The sequence below is a fragment of the Halichoeres trimaculatus genome, unplaced genomic scaffold, assembly GCF_033239565.1.
Source record: "Halichoeres trimaculatus isolate MK-OKI-2021-1 unplaced genomic scaffold, fHalTri1.1 fHalTri1_scaffold_1, whole genome shotgun sequence".
Taxonomy (NCBI): Eukaryota; Metazoa; Chordata; class Actinopteri; order Labriformes; family Labridae; genus Halichoeres; species Halichoeres trimaculatus.
Window position 1 is genome coordinate 17,261,416 of NW_027437179.1, and position 15,922 is coordinate 17,277,337.

At 39.8% G+C, this 15,922-nt stretch overlaps 1 protein-coding gene and 2 non-coding genes across 4 annotated transcripts in view; 2 read left to right on the forward strand and 1 right to left on the reverse strand.

Annotated features, from left to right (window-relative positions):
• Positions 1-10,598: 10,598 nt before the first annotated feature.
• The window catches only part of fgd5a (FYVE, RhoGEF and PH domain containing 5a), a 44,964-nt gene continuing 39,640 nt past the window's right edge, over positions 10,599-15,922 (reverse strand). The window contains exons 19-21 of one of the 2 annotated variants that reach the window (XM_074677455.1): positions 14,471-14,572; positions 13,949-14,103; positions 10,599-12,286 (exon numbers count right to left, since the gene is read on the reverse strand). In XM_074677455.1, the coding sequence (XP_074533556.1) occupies positions 12,250-12,286; positions 13,949-14,103; positions 14,471-14,572 (294 nt within the window). In that variant the 3' untranslated portion in view covers positions 10,599-12,249. Of the gene's footprint in view, positions 12,287-13,948; positions 14,104-14,443; positions 14,573-15,922 lie in introns of both variants that reach the window. The other variant, XM_074677446.1, reaches the window with a different exon arrangement.
• On the forward strand, positions 13,070-13,141 carry trnae-cuc (transfer RNA glutamic acid (anticodon CUC)). Its single transcript has one exon. It is a non-coding gene; the product is annotated as a tRNA-Glu (tRNA).
• On the forward strand, positions 14,766-14,837 carry trnae-cuc (transfer RNA glutamic acid (anticodon CUC)). Its single transcript has one exon. It is a non-coding gene; the product is annotated as a tRNA-Glu (tRNA).

Consider the following 15,922-nt stretch of genomic DNA (forward strand, 5'->3'; position numbering starts at 1 on the left):
CATAATCTCATTAGATGTAGGCTACATTATCTTGCTTTCAGTCACTGGCTCTAACGGATTAACATAACTTTTTTACGCTTTATCATGTTTATTTGGATTCACACGTTCTTATAACACAATGTCCCAAACTTCTTTCAGACCACACATCAGTGCTGGAAAGCAAACTAAAGGATAATTTAAGAGAAACACATCAAGTGTTGGTGTACCCAAATGTTTGCCTCTGATAAGATAAGTAAATTTGGCAGGGAAACAAACAAAACAAATCACTGGCCTAGTCTGTCTCTACATCTATCATCCCTTTTACACACACAGAAGAGCAGGGAGGGGGGCAGAGAGAGAATCCAGTCTGTCTGTGGGCTGATCCAAAGGGCCATGCATTTCCATACTGGCCCTGCCCACAGAACCTCCTCATTCCCGTTCCTCCTACAGCACAAAGCACAGGGCTCCACGTGGTGCTGAGTCATCAGCCCACACCCACGTAAACTGTATGACTATAAGACAGACATGGTCTGTAAATTTAGAGTCTGTCTCAGCCCCTAAAGGACTAAAAATAGCTTTTAAAAAGGGTGAAAGAGTGACGTCAAAAAGGTGACAAAGGTTGGATGCTGACTGAGATAAACGAGTGATACTATGAAGTCGCTCATCAACCCCTCCAATCACAAGAATCAGGAGCATGGACAACAACTTTATAGCAATCTATTTTTATCATTTAAAGTAAAAGATTTAATAATGAATGAATGAATGAATGAATGAGTGAATCAGTAAAGCAATACATGCCATAAACCTTAAGTCCCATGACGTAAATTTTTCCATTGCTATCTCTTCCTGGAAAACTGTTCATGTGGATGACCTCATACTGCATAGTGCATAGAAAACCTCTGACAAGGACTTTTGATCAGCTACCTCTTTAAACTCCTCCCACTTACAATAAACCTGATTGTGGCTTTGCCAACTGATACCCTGGACAATGATGTCCAGTGGATTTATACTTAAAGAACTATCTGCTAGGTTTTGTACCCTCCAGGCATTTTACTTTTAACAGGAACCAAATCAAAAGGAGGAAGAACAATTTTCTGTTCCGCACGAGCAAGCTGAAAAGATTTTCTACCATCGCCATTCTTAGAGTGAAGAAATATGGGACAAAGTTCAAAGTGATGTTTATCAATTCATAAGTGGCACCAGTGTAAAATAAATCTCCTCAGCACTTGTGAGTGACAAACCAAGATTTTGTTAACTCTCTAGAAAAACTTTGTTTGGCATGACACAGCAAAAACAAATCATTTACATGCTTCTTGTTTTCTGCGCGAGCCAGACTTGTATCTGGGCAGCAAGGGAACCTAGACGGATCCTGATGTGATAGCCATTTCTGCCATCCAAGCAAAAGGCTAAGAAAACAGGCCTGTTTTGCCCTGAAAAATAGTCAGCAAAACACTGCGTTTTTCCCAAAGTTGAACCCAAAACCCGGTTTGCAGCTTATCTCAAACAGGGGGTTGCATTACTTTGGGGACGCTCCTAGGGACCTCAAAGACGCACCCTAAAGGTTTTGGAGCCCTCGGGCTACGTTTGGCAGAGTTACGGCCCATTTGGTGGAAGGCTTGGGCATAGCTAGGGGGAGGCCGGTGGTAACACTGGACGAAGAAGAGGAAAATTTAAATCAAAACCCGATGCTCAACCGGCAAAATTAGATGGTTATCTGGAGTGTTTCACCGCAAACTGAGACAAGTAAGGATAAGGGGAGGAGGAGGAGGATAATCATCTGCATTGGACAGTGAAATCCATTTTCTTAAGTAAGTATTACGGTGCTTTCCTAATTGTTTAAAGTCTCTTTTGTGTTCAAATAGGAGATAATTTTGCTATAAACTATGGGTACCAAGCTAATGTGAACTTTTTATATCTCATGGCGTCTACAAATAACCAGTGTCAGCTTACAATGGTTGCTTAACGTCTACATTTAATTCAAGTTGTTACATATATTTACGTATTTTATGAATAATGAGACAATGAAACAGCTGTTTCATGCTGCGTTGACTAAAATGACACGTACATGAACATGCTGGCAATACAGTGTCAACTTGCTCAACAGTTTGGATATTAAACATAATCTACAGTGGTCTGTTTCTATTTTTCCTCATAGTTTTTTAGAATAGAATGAATGGAATGAAAAGGCAGGATACATGACTGCTTTGTAAAGAGAAGCCAATAATGCAGATATATCTATATAAGACAGACAAACAGGCTGGACTCAGCTTTGGCAGCCAGCAGCAGTTGTGGAAGCTTCCATCCTGGGACTAGTCAGAAGAGGGAATGCCAGGCAAAACCCAGCCCAGGTTCAGTTTTAGATATTTTTAATTGCATATTACTGACATTGTGAGTTGTTTTTTTAATAGTAGCTGCAATTTTATTGTGTTTGTACTAATATTTTTTGTATGATGTAGATCCATCAAGGGAGGACACAGAGGCCTCTGCTTCTGATGAGGATGGTGATGAGCCAGACCTACAGCTATCTCCTGTGTGCTTTATCAATACTTAAATACACTTATCTGTTTAGGTTCCCTTACTGCAATTGATGTTTGAGAAACAATTTATTGTCAGTCTATGGACCCCCTGAAATAGCCATGGCCACCCCAAGAATGAAAGTCTAGCTCCGCTACTGGTGCCAGGGCAAACATCAGCGTGAGAAATGAGGGGGACAGACAGAGGGAGGGAGGAAAAGAGGGAGGGGAGGAAAAACTCTAAATAAGGAGAGAAATGGTCCTTTCATCAAGAGACTGCAGACCAAACCTGACTTCCCTGACTTTCCTCATTTCCTTTACTTTTAACAGCCCCCTCCCTTTCCTGACTCAGTCATCTTGTCCCCTCTTCATTCTTAGATGCATTTTTCATGTTTAAAGACTGAAAACTACAGCTCCGAGGACAAAGGGGGTTCAGCAGGTCTCCTATTCAAATGGTGCTAAGATAAACCAGAACAGCTGCTTTGTCAGACAGACAGTGATAGCTTGTTCATGGCAACACAGTGAAGGTAAAACACGACACTAGAGTGCAGCTTATCTCAAACATGGAGTTGCATTACTTTCCACTTTCTGATAGTGACTTATCTCTCAAGTACTGATAAGAATGCTAAAAGCACATTCACCAGTGTTTGTTCAGCCTCTGGTTAAAAATACACTCATTAGGATGACAAACCATCCCATACCATACCGTACCGTACCGTACCGTACCGTACCATCCCATCCCATACCATACCATACCATACCATACCATACCATACCATGCCGCACTACACTAAAATGTAGCAGTTATAACTGCAATCCATCTCTAGTTATCTGGACAAGTTTTTAATACAACACTGACAAACAAAAAAGGGCATGCTTCACATTTTTTGCCCATGGACTTTGTTGGTTAACTTTTCACAACCAGAACGAAGGTGTGTGCAATAAATAGATGCGATACAATACAACACAGTTTGTAATGATACTTAAGATACATGGGATATGATATATTGGTGACATGATACAACAAGATAAAATACCATGTGCAGAGATATATTATGTAACATTGCTTTCCAATACATACATTATGAGACATTACGATATGATACTATGCGTTACAATTAAATACAATGCAAAGCATTATGACACTGTACATCACGATACAATAAAAAATTATGTAACACGTGTCAGATTTGATCTGATCGGATACAGTACTAGGGGATATGATGCAATACAATACTAGACTCTTGGACAGGGGTTTGCAAACTTTTTGAGATGATGGCCCCCTTTCAGATGAGATGTTTTTCTATGGTTGTGCACGTTGAAGTAATAGACATGTCACAGTCATATCAGAAACGACCTCATTGCAAAAAACTAAATTGGGTGGGAGTACTTGGAAAAACTTGCTGGTTTCATTGGTGCAAGGGATACCCGTTTGTTGATATGCTTTTTCAATGATAAAGCACACTTTTACTAACATTTTTAAATTATTCCACGGCCCCCTAAGCCAGGGGTTGCCGACCAGTCAGAGACCAAGAGCCACAAAAATTACAGTGGTACTACAAAGAGCCAAATCACACACATGATCTTAGAGACATACTTCCTCTCACACATAAACGAAATGACATAAAATGAAAATCAATATATTTCCAATTTTCAAAGCAAGATTTAGTGGGTTTGTTTGCAGAAGAGACAAAGTTTCATCTTTCTATCTATCTATCTATCTATCTATCTATCTATCTATCTATCTATCTATCTATCTATCTATCTATCTATCTATCTATCTATCTATCTATCTATCTATCTATCTATCTATCTATCTATCTATCTATGGGCGATTGAGAGGAGCACATGCAGAGAAGAGAAACTGCAACTTAAGAATCAATCTCATCACCCAAGTATTGACCAATACTGATCTCAACGTTGGCATCAATATATCAATATCTTAGATTGATTGTCACACCACTACCCATAACAATATATTCATAGATATTTTTATGAATGGATCAAAGAGCCACACACCGGAAGGCACCCCTTCCCTAAGCTATGGTTTGTGGACCCCAGGGGGTCCTGGCTCCCCAATTTGAGAATCACTGCTCTAAGATACTCTACTTTGTGTAACTATACAAATGTTATACAATGTTACGACACAATATGTTATGTGACAATATGATATGATTCACAATACATATAATACAATACATTATAAGATGCAGAAAATACACTGAACAGAAAATTGTAACATATGTTGCAATTTTGACTGTCATAAAACAATTTAATACAGTACAATTAGATAAATGCCACAACAGCAGTAGGATAAGAAACAGGCATGAAATATGATACACTGGGATAGAACACTAACATTACACTATGATGTGATATGATATGATATGGTACAATTACCAGTTTATTGCTATTTCGTGCAATGCAGTAACATGTGCGGTCATAAAATACTATATGCCATAATGCTCTATGATACAACACAAAAAGATATAATGAAGACAAAAAAATACATGTCACAATAAAACAACAGTACAGTACCATGGAATACCTTTTTCATGTTTCAGGAAGAAATGGGCCCCACTGCTGCTCATAATCAGCTGTTTATTGTGTTTTTTGTTGGGGAAAAAAAAACCCCAACAAGATATTACTACAGTAACAAATGCTAACAACAAAGATAAAATTCTCACTCACCTGCAAAGGCATTACAGTTACATCATTATACACAACTCAAGAATTTTATTTCAGTAATTTTCCTCAGTTTTTAAATCTTAAATTTATTTCACCTGCTGATTTATTTTGTGTTCACTTCTGCATCCTTAGATAGGACTAGTGTTTTGCTGTATAACGCAGGCTTTCTGTTGAATTTGTGGTTCATCTTGGCTTCCTACATTTGGATTGGAATGTGTTTGTGCGGAGAAACTGTCCTTTCAATGTACTTGAAAGTTCTTTTCTTACTAATTGCAGTGAGTGCATAAATTGAAGGCTATTGATTTGAACATACTGGCAGTAACCTAATCAGGCTTGGCATCTCTTGTACCCTACAAAAGACGTGAAGGTTTTATGAATGTGTTTGTCTGAGTGAGTGACAGGGGCCATGCTCCAATCAAGATAAGAAGTGGAACAAGCATCCTTAACTTTCAGCTTCTGCAGGGAAATGAAAAACTTTCCCTGCTTTCAATCCTTCTCTCACTTCTGTCTCTTTTGTAATTTCAGGTTAGTTTTGGGTCATTGACACTCCTGGGATCAAGTATCTAGAGCAACCCCAATCTTCCTATTTTCTATTCTGCCTACATACCGACTGACATGCCATTACTTAGCTCATCTGTTTGTAACCTATCTTGTGGTCATGATCTTCTCATAAAGTAACAGTGTTCTCAGCAAACACTTTTGCTGTCACTAACTTCCTTTTCATCTCAATTAGCAGCTTTAAAAATTAATAATGAGATAATCAAACACCAGTTTTCCAATTAACCGAGGCCTTTTACAGGCGGGTAAATTAAACCTTATCCCTTTTCTTTCCTTAATTAGCAGTTCACATCAGGACTGCTCTAGTTCACATGCTATCATTAATATTGCAGATGTCGAAAATGAAACAGGCCTTAATGTTTTGTGCTGTTTCTTTGGCTTTAAATATGCATGAAAGCCACTGCTTTCCCCGTCATGGTCTGCTGCAGTCTGACTTGTTTTGGCACAGTGGAGTTCTTCAGTCAAACTAATTAACTTATCTGTGAAGACTTGTATTACCCAGCTGTCTGTGTGGTGCTCCGAGGTGAAAAGCCGAGAGAAAAGACAGCTGGGCAGAGTGTCTGCTGATAACAGACCTGTATGTGTACGCTGTATTAGGCCAAATTACATAAAAAGGAGGAGTTGAGTTAGAAGTAATGACTGGTAATCCCTCACGATTTTACTTTTATGACACCTTAAACTAACTAAAAATTAGAGTACCTCTCTTGAGTAAATATGGCTAGAGATAATTAAATTAGTAATGCAGTTTTGTTAAATTCTAATCACAGTCTATTTCTGTTTCAAACAGTTTCTTGTGTCAAAAGCACATCTTAAAAATTATCTCAGATTTTGAATGGAGATTCTTATTAGAAAAGGAATTCTTATGTCTTTGTTATGTACAAAGTACTACCTGGGCTTTTAGAGTTCACCACGGGAGTGCATCAGGTTGGAAGAGTACTAAAATATTCTACTCAAGTACAAGTGCATTTAATTTAATGAAATTTAGGGGCAAGAGTACTTACTTTAAAATGTATTCTAAGCACCAAGTACTGAGTTTTTTGTTTTATATCAAAGTTACAAAGTACAAAGGTTTAAAAAGATGTGAGACATGACCTCCAAATAAATAAAAATCAGGTTGTAGCCTACATTTTTCGTGACAACAGTTGAAGAGTGTCGGCTTTTCAAAATCCATGTTAGGTTGATGAGTTACTGACCTGTAATAGTAGAATTGGTTACTTGATTCAAATTAAGTAACTGGTGCAAAGTGTAGAGAAGTACAATACTTGCAACAAAAAATACATTAAGTTCAAGTAAAATTAATCTTTTGTTGTTTGTCTTTTAGATAAAAAATAAAAAACACTCAAACCACCAACCACCTTGCTTCCACACTACAAATATTTTCTCTTTCGGTGCAGATGCACCTTATCCCAGGCATCTTTTTACCAATCTTTGAACTCTGCTAACTTGACATCCCAAACACAACATGTACTGTTGTCACAGAAATAAGCAGGAGGAGCTCTGAAGTTTTAGTCAACAGGGTGTGGGACAGTTAAAATTAAATGTCATCGTCATGGTTTACTGCTGCCCTCTGCTGGTTAAAGGAAACGCTCAACCAGGTTTATTTTCTGACAGTAAATAAGGGACAGTCTTAACAGTTTTTCTCAATTGCTAAAACACATTTCACAAAATTTTCCTTTATTTTCCCCAAACTCAAAACACAGTAAACTTTTCTAAAGCTACATAAACAAAACCACACCTTCTCTCTACAAAGTTTCACTCCAAAACAGCTGTTCAAAGCCTGCAAAAAATTACACACTATACACATCATTACACACTACAACAAAACAACTGAAAAAACAATATTCAGTATGTGAGATTGGTCTTTTTTCACAACTACCAAATTACATTTTCAGAAACCTTATAGTATCTGTTCTCAGAATATATCATTGTAGAGTGTTGGGCATTAATAGATGTTTGTTTCATATGAACAGTATGTAAATCTACAGAAAACAAAGTGTGTACACCACATGCTGTATCACAACTCAATGCAAACACACTGAAAACAATGTTCATAGTGTGTCTTTTTTTATTTACAGTATTTATGCCACACACCGTCATTATGCTGCATCACGTCGTTGCGTTGGTCAGGCCACTCCTCTTGTTCAAACTCCTCTGCCTCCATCCACTGTGTTTGTTTGAACCTTCAGCAAACTGTCCACAATGAACTCACTGTGTAGGTGTATTTACATCATTTGCAACAGTTGTCTTCAGTTTTGAGTTGTTATGTTTAAAGGTCCCATGTGATGCAAAAATCACTTTAAGTCTTTTAGTGAAATTTGTGGGTCTTTGGCTTTCCTCCCAGCTCACAAAATGTGATATTTAATGACAAAACCTGTACTTAGTAGTGCTTGTGAATGTAAAATCCTGACCTATTTACCGACGACAGCGATTCCCTTTTTTGACCAATCAGGAGCAAGTCTGACCTGATTGGTCCACTGGAGAGGAACCAGCCCCCCCCCCCCCCCCCCCCCCCCCCCCCACACACACACACACACACACACACACACACACACACACTCCATCTTCCCGCTGCTGGAGAGAAATCTTTTCATCTTGGAAGAAGACATGCTGAGCGGCTAGAGTTCATTTATCAAGGAAATGTGCCAGCTACACTCAGTAAAACTGTGCATGGGTGTGCTAGTCACTTCACGGCCAACTGCTTTTTCAACTTTGGACAGTGCAACAGAGGACTAGCGAATAGACTGGTCCTGAATCCAGGCGCATTACCAACCATCCGCCAACAAACCTCGGACCCTGGAAATGTGAGTATTTTAAATGCTGTGTGCTGTGGAGCAGATGTAAGAGCTTTTCCTCAGTGTCCCCCGTCTCCTTGTTAGCTTCAGGATGCTAACTTTAGCTGCGATTAGCCTGTTGTTTTGGCCTGTAATGCTTATGCTTCGCTGTTTTCATTTCAACATTGTGCACTCGGAGCCCGGTGGTCATGGATGTGGTGCCGTGACGTCTCAGTGACGCTGAAGAGCGGGGTGGTATCAGTGGTAGCTCATTAACATATGAAGGTCACGCCCACTAAATCAGAGCGTTCTGAACAGAGGGGCAATGAGAGCCTGGAAACAATGCTGCTGTGCTTGATTTATTGGCTTTTTGGACTAACACATGTTACTACCATTTCATGAAGACATCAATGATCCATATTAAACTGCAGAAAAGGAGCAGAATATGGGATCTTTAGCGAATGAGGCCAGGTGGGAACAAATGGGAGCTAGTTTTATTACATGTGTTTAGAGAACTGGTCATTTGCTTTAGAGAATTGGCTATTGTGTTTTAGCAATTTGGGGAAAACTGTAATATTCACACTTTAAAAACAACAAAAAACAACCTGTGTAGAAATACAATAACTGACAACATAAAAATTATGAAAATGAAATTTTTCTTTTAATAAAAATTGGCTAATGAGTATCTATTTTGTTAACACTGTTTCAAGCAAGCAAATGAAACTCAAGTTATGCTTTTCAATTCAAGCTCATGGTGGCCTTCTTACAGATGAACATTACTAATAAAGGATATGTCTCTCAGACCTAATTATGCATTTTTCAGCACGATGTGGCACTATTACAAGTTGCTTAGACACTGTAGTAGAACTTTTCTAAAAGTCACAACCACAGGCAGAGCATATAAGCTATTCTTTTATAGGCTCTTCGTTTACACCATGTAGTCCGAGGCCCATTGGTCTGGTCTCCTGATGGCGTTCTTGAACAGACTTCAAAGCCTCCCTTGTAATTTGTTTTGATGTGGTGTCAAAAAACAAAAAGATGAGGCATTAGGATACTTTGTTCTGAAACATCTTTATAAATAGTGATGGTGTTTTTTGGCTGCTGTATGAATGCCATGTCATGACATTTTAAGACATCTGACCTGTAGCATGTGGGCGGCTGTCTCACAAAGCCAGCAGCGAGCTGGAGTGTGGAGGCTCAAAGCTTCTGGCATAGATAACATGTCATGCCCTTCTCACAGTGTCAAAGGATTAAGGTTAGGATTAAAGACTCTGAGGGTTAAGGACTGCACTCTGACTCTGACCCTTGCCATCACCAGTCCCTTTCATCTCTGCTGCTTGTAAAGTAGACAGAGTTCTGGCAAATTCTGATGACATTAACATGAAATGTATATTTTCACTGCCCATGATGATCAGACAATGTCTGCAATGTTCACTACCCCTTTGCAATTTCTGTCTTAAAGGTTTTCTCTGTGAAGGTGTAACTGAGTTAGATTTTTTAGCCAGAACTGCAGAATGGAAACATCACACTGGCTGAATTCACAGAAAACTCATACAGGTGTGCTTGCAAATAAATAAACAGCATTCACACACACACACACACACACACACACACACACACACACACACACACACACACACACACACACACACACACACACACACACACACACACACACTTAGCACTGGAGCGGAGAACATTCTTGCACTTAATCCCCTCTATGACTTTTTGACCCGCAGGTAAAATAAAATGAAGATAAGGATGGTATTATTATACTTGCACACACAGATAGCGGTCAAAAATATTTAGATACTGAATACTCATGATGTTTCAAGTGGACAGTGTGAACTGCAAGATCCTAAGTTGTATGGATCTGTCTCTTCAAACACATTTTATTACAGACATATTATTATTATAATCATAATTATAATAATAATAATTATTATTTTATTATTATTGTTAGTTTTATCATTATTATTATTAAAAAACTTAAGACAATTTATGGCAATACAATTTGTAAAGATTTTAAAGGAGTTTATTTTCATATGTTTTTATATACATAAACATTTACAATGCACCATATGCAAGAGGTACAATCATAATAATGATAAAGGTATGGCACATAAGAAACAGGTAGAAAAGCTGGACAGTCATTGATGAAATAGATAAAAATTATGTCATTTCATTGGTTGAAAGAAAAAGAAATCATACGTCTGTATTCTAGGATAACAACTTTAAGTTATTGAGAAAAAAACTTTGGATTTCTTATAATGCCAGAGCAGCAGAGATCAGTCAGAATCCTGCGTCCTGACTACTGAGGCCATAATGACTCCAACACTGACAGTTTCAGCAGAAGAGAGCACATCAACAACAATGATTTTTTTCTGGTTTGGGAGGCTCGGGGGACCCAACATAGCTCCTGGGCATGAGGAACCCCCATCAGGGCCAGGGTTTGGAAGAAAAGAATGAAATAGCGAGAAAAAGAGGAAGGAAGGAGGGGTGTGAGTTGTGAGAAAAAATAAGAGGAAAGGACCAGAATTTATAGGGAAAATGCAGTTCAGCCCCGAGTAGTTTCAGTGAGTATCTAGGAGTGCATGTATAAAAGAAGGCATTAATCAAAGGGCACTGCAGTATATTCTCATGTTGCTGTACTGTGACTGAAATTTTCAAAACACTAAAAGAAATAAGTATATACGAGTGGCTAAAAAGCAAACAGAATCAAGGTGTCTTCAGGAGACATGAGAGTAGTACAGTACTTTGATAACATAACAACAAATTCAATGTCATCTCAGGCACATTCATCATCAGTTGCAAATTGCACTGCACTCAACTGGCAGAAATCTACTGGAACTCCAGAACAAAACATCTTTGAAATCTACAAAGTGAATCACAAAGTATCTCTGAAAGTTTTCCTCTGTGGAGTGCTCTTTATGCTGAAGGTCATTCAGTGGGTTGATTACCACAGTAACCGCATGTAAAATTTCAAAAAGTAACGTTGTGGTCACACACCTTGAGGACTAAAATGACCTTTTACCCAGAACATCATGTAACATTCCTTTACAAATAAGTCATACAGTTCAGTAATATCTGCATTTTATAATTCACAATATATATTTTCAAATAACAAATATCTCTCTAAAACTTTGACCAATATTTTCCCTTATAATAGCTGCAAAATAATACCGTAGCATAGTTTCTTTCGATATTTGTTCAATGTGATGTTACACCCACCACAGAATCAAGGCTGGGTAACTGGCTCACATATAAAAATGAAGGATGTAGAGCTTTCCTGCAAAAAAAAATGTGTCTAAATAATCCAGTGGTAAAAGATGGTATAATCCAGAAAAAGAAGAAATGAAGAACTTGAGTTATGAGATGGTCCTCTTGAAAAGGTGTAACGGAGGGAACAAAATGCCCTTAAGATTAAGCATTTAAAGTTTCCAAGCTGCCTTTAAAGGATTAGGCTCTTGAGCTGGATCGGCACAATGAGATCAGAAGAGTTTTTATCTGAAGACCAGACTCCATGGTTGCACCCCCTGACTCCTGCACTTTAACCCCCTACCACTAGGTGGCAGCCTTGATTCAATCCCTCCTGCAGGTTCAATCTTCATATAACAGACATACTGTCACAATATTCCCATGCTGGTCTCTTATGATGGGCTGAGTTTAGAAGCAGCAGGTAGCTTTGTTGTGTTGTAGCAGCCACAGACAGCGGTGCATGTTTGTTTGATGAGCTGCTGCTATAAAACTGTAGCCTCCTCCATTGCATTGACCCATCTGTAAACACAGAAAGATGAAACAATTTAGTACAGTGGTTCATCAACCTCAATGTACAACCCACTGAGGCCCTAACATTGTGGTTTCTTGCTAGGGTTGGGGGTCAGCAATGAATTCTATGTCAAGGTATCTTGGCTTCTGTGGCAGAAAGGCATGGCTCATTTTATTGGAGTGCACTATTGGATCTGTAGCATAGCATTACAGATAAAAATAAAAGCACTTTGGTTGACATTTGACTATTTTACCCAAAATTTCAAGGCACTACAACCATTAGAGACTTTGATTTTTTTTCTGCTTTCTTAGTTTTCCTTGATATGTTTAGCTTGAGGCCATCTTTTCATAACAGCACATATAAAGATTGACATGTATTCTCATTGAGTTTTTTTTTTTTTTTTAAAGACGTGCATTTATCATCAGAAGTGAAAAACGGTTCCAAAAACTGTTCTGATTATTATAATACAACCAAGTGAGACTTAGCTAAAGGTGAATCCAAGAGTAAAGGAATGCCACAACCCCATTTTATCTGAAACAATGCAGTAGCAAAGCTAACAGTCAAATTTAGAGACTATTATATCACTTTCAATATATTAGAAACATACATTCACTTAAAGAAGGAGTACCAGTACTAAAGGTCAGCCATGTAAAGCATTATGGGGGCACAAACTGGTCACATGTGAGTGTGAGGAGCAGCACTGAGGAGGCTCACTACTGTGAATATTCAGGATAGTCCAACTACCCTGCTAACAGGCAGCCTTTCGTTACATACTGACACTTCACCACCTGTCCCTGGTGGTCTAGTGGTTAGGATTCGGCGCTCTCACCGCCGCGGCCCGGGTTCGATTCCCGGTCAGGGAACATGCTTTTCACTGACTCTGTCCCCCTCTACAGCCCATCTATCATTAGGTCATCCCAAATTTGCCCCTTACATATACTCCATACTATAGACTGTAAAAAACATGGAGGTAATCTTGCTGACATCACCCATCTGTTTCTGAAGCGGAAAATGAAGCATGTTGGCTATGTCGGCTATATTGGCAGTGGCAAGGGCTTCGTCAACAGCCATAGGGTGCCTGTCAGTCATGTGACCCTCAGCTGTGCTTCTTATTGGGGGAGCTTGCGATCTTAATATCCTCAGAACCGCCAAGTCAGAAAAAAATTCAATCCCCCGTACAGTGTGTGCCGATAGATATATTAGCGATTCAGACAGGAGACGTTTTTTGAATCAGGCTGTAAGTAGGTTAATTTCTGCTTTAAAATTGGCTTTTTTTTGGCTTGGTGTGTATGTGACTTCTAGTCTTCAGCTTCAAGCAAATACTCAAGAAACAGCAGATTTTAGCACTTCCGCATTGTCTCATATTTTTAAACCAGAGGTTGCTGCTTGCTCCATACACATTATGCATTGCACTTAGTACCATCAGGATGTTGGACCCTTCAACAGTGAATCTGCAGTGATGCTGCCTATCACCCATGTTTCACAGAAGACACTTTGAAAACAAAAGCTTTATGTTATGTTCCGCACAGACACTTACTGCTGTTATAAAAATACGTCTTCACCTTGACAAACAGTGTTTCAATCAGCTGTTGGGATGAGTCAGTGGTAGTCAGGAGGCACCTGTTTGAGTAGTGGCCATCATGTCTATAGAAATAGCACCCTGTGCTCACCTGCGTGCAGTGTGTTGATCGTCAGCTCTGAAGCTGTAGTACAGGGTCTTCTTGTGGTAAAGATGGAACATGTTGCTGCTCTCCTCTCCCTCTGGCCTCTCAGTCAGCTTCACCGTGAAGCCCTGCAGTGGCAGACTCTCTGAAGCCACTTTATCCTGAAGTAATCAGATGAAACAGAGGCACACAACTGTAAAACACACGTCTCACTGTCAGCTACAACATGTAAACACAATGAATTAAATGCTTCATGAAGAAGAAAGCAGAGCAAAGTCTCAGGTGCAAATGAGAAACAGAGAGGGCACAGAGAATCCCTTCGTTACACGCAGTGTTCAACACAAGAAGAAGGGCTGAGCAGTGGAAATACAGAACGTGTCTGACTCACGTCTGTTCACAAGTTCAAAAGAAGAAGGAGGAGGATAGACAGAAGATGAGACTGATAATGAGAGTGTGTAAGTGTCTTTTGGGGCTGGTGTGGGAGACTCTGTGCCCCCTCACCTCACGGGCTGTGAAGGTGTAGAGCACCTTGTCTTTGAGGAGGAACCACAGCCGTTTCCATTTCCTCTTGCTCTTTTTCCTGCGCTGCAGGCTGCCGCTCATTGTGGAGCCTTCAACCGCCAGGGCCACCTAGCGTTAGCACAGTAAAAGCAGAACAACAATTAAATGAACTGAGTAAGTTATTCCCAAAGGCTGAAATACTGGGGGACAGGCAGACAGTGACGAGTAGTGGCAGCTGACTCTTTTACACACTGACATGAGCAGCTGATCAGATATCACCCATCTCCGACATTCCACTGCATAAATCTAATTGCCTCACAGGTCCCTGGTGGTCTAGTGGTTAGGATTCGGCGCTCTCACCGCCGCGGCCCGGGTTCGATTCCCGGTCAGGGAACATGCTTTTCAGTGAAACAAATCCCTCTGTAAGTTAAAACTGCACACTACCATGTAGGTGTAAATAGGGTGTGTGCCAAACCAGGACAACCAACAGTGGATTTTCATAAATGCTGGCCCCACAATGTACTATAACAAACCTGCTTTGGATTCAGGGAACACCTCACTAGCCATGTACACGTGGGCTCCATTATTCCGCTTGCATTTGGTTTATTTGCTCAAACAGAAAGAATTTAACCTTTGTATACACCTCATTCCGAAAGAAAAGTGCCAATCTGAATGGACATTTAATCAGTTTCACAGGGGTGAAATATTCCTTTCCCCAAACCGATTGAGGTTACATGTATCCACTCAAACGGAAAGTTGTCAGGGTGCGTTCTTCCAGCACATGCTCAGATATGACGTAAGACACAACTAGAGACGTTCCTCAACTTTAAGCCAGGCCGTCAGCTCTGGACTGCTGCGGAAAGATTGTTTTTGATCCAAACTTTGAAAGAAATGAACATAATTTCAAGACTGGACAGACGACAAACTCGCAATACGGAGTGTTGCAACACTGTGATAAACAAACTGTCGTCCTCCAGCTTTGAAATCTTCTGATGTTCACATTTTTCTGCGCATGCCCCATTGACTATTCTGTTTGATTACAGCGGCGCATGTAGACCAGAGATTGGAATATTCCTTTCCATGTATACTATTGTTTTTGGAAAAGTCATTTGGAAAGATTCCATTCGGAAAGACGAAAAACTCCTCATGTAACTGTGGCTACTTTCCTTCACATTAATGCAGACAGGAATAGACAGTCATGGCCAAAAGTTTTCAGCTGATCAGGTGTCACCCATCCCTGACATACCACTTCATACATGTTGAACCTTATAGGTCCCTGGTGGTCTAGTGGTTAGGATTCGGCGCTCTCACCGCCGTGGCCTGGGTTCGATTCGCAGTCAGGGTGCGTGCTTTTCAGTGACTCTGGCCCCTCTTAAGTGTATTTGCCTTATGGTACGGCCAATTTGCGTTGAGATTACATACAAATTCAAGCAAAGATGCGTTTGGACTCCGATTGCCCCGAACTGCGTGTTTGGGGTG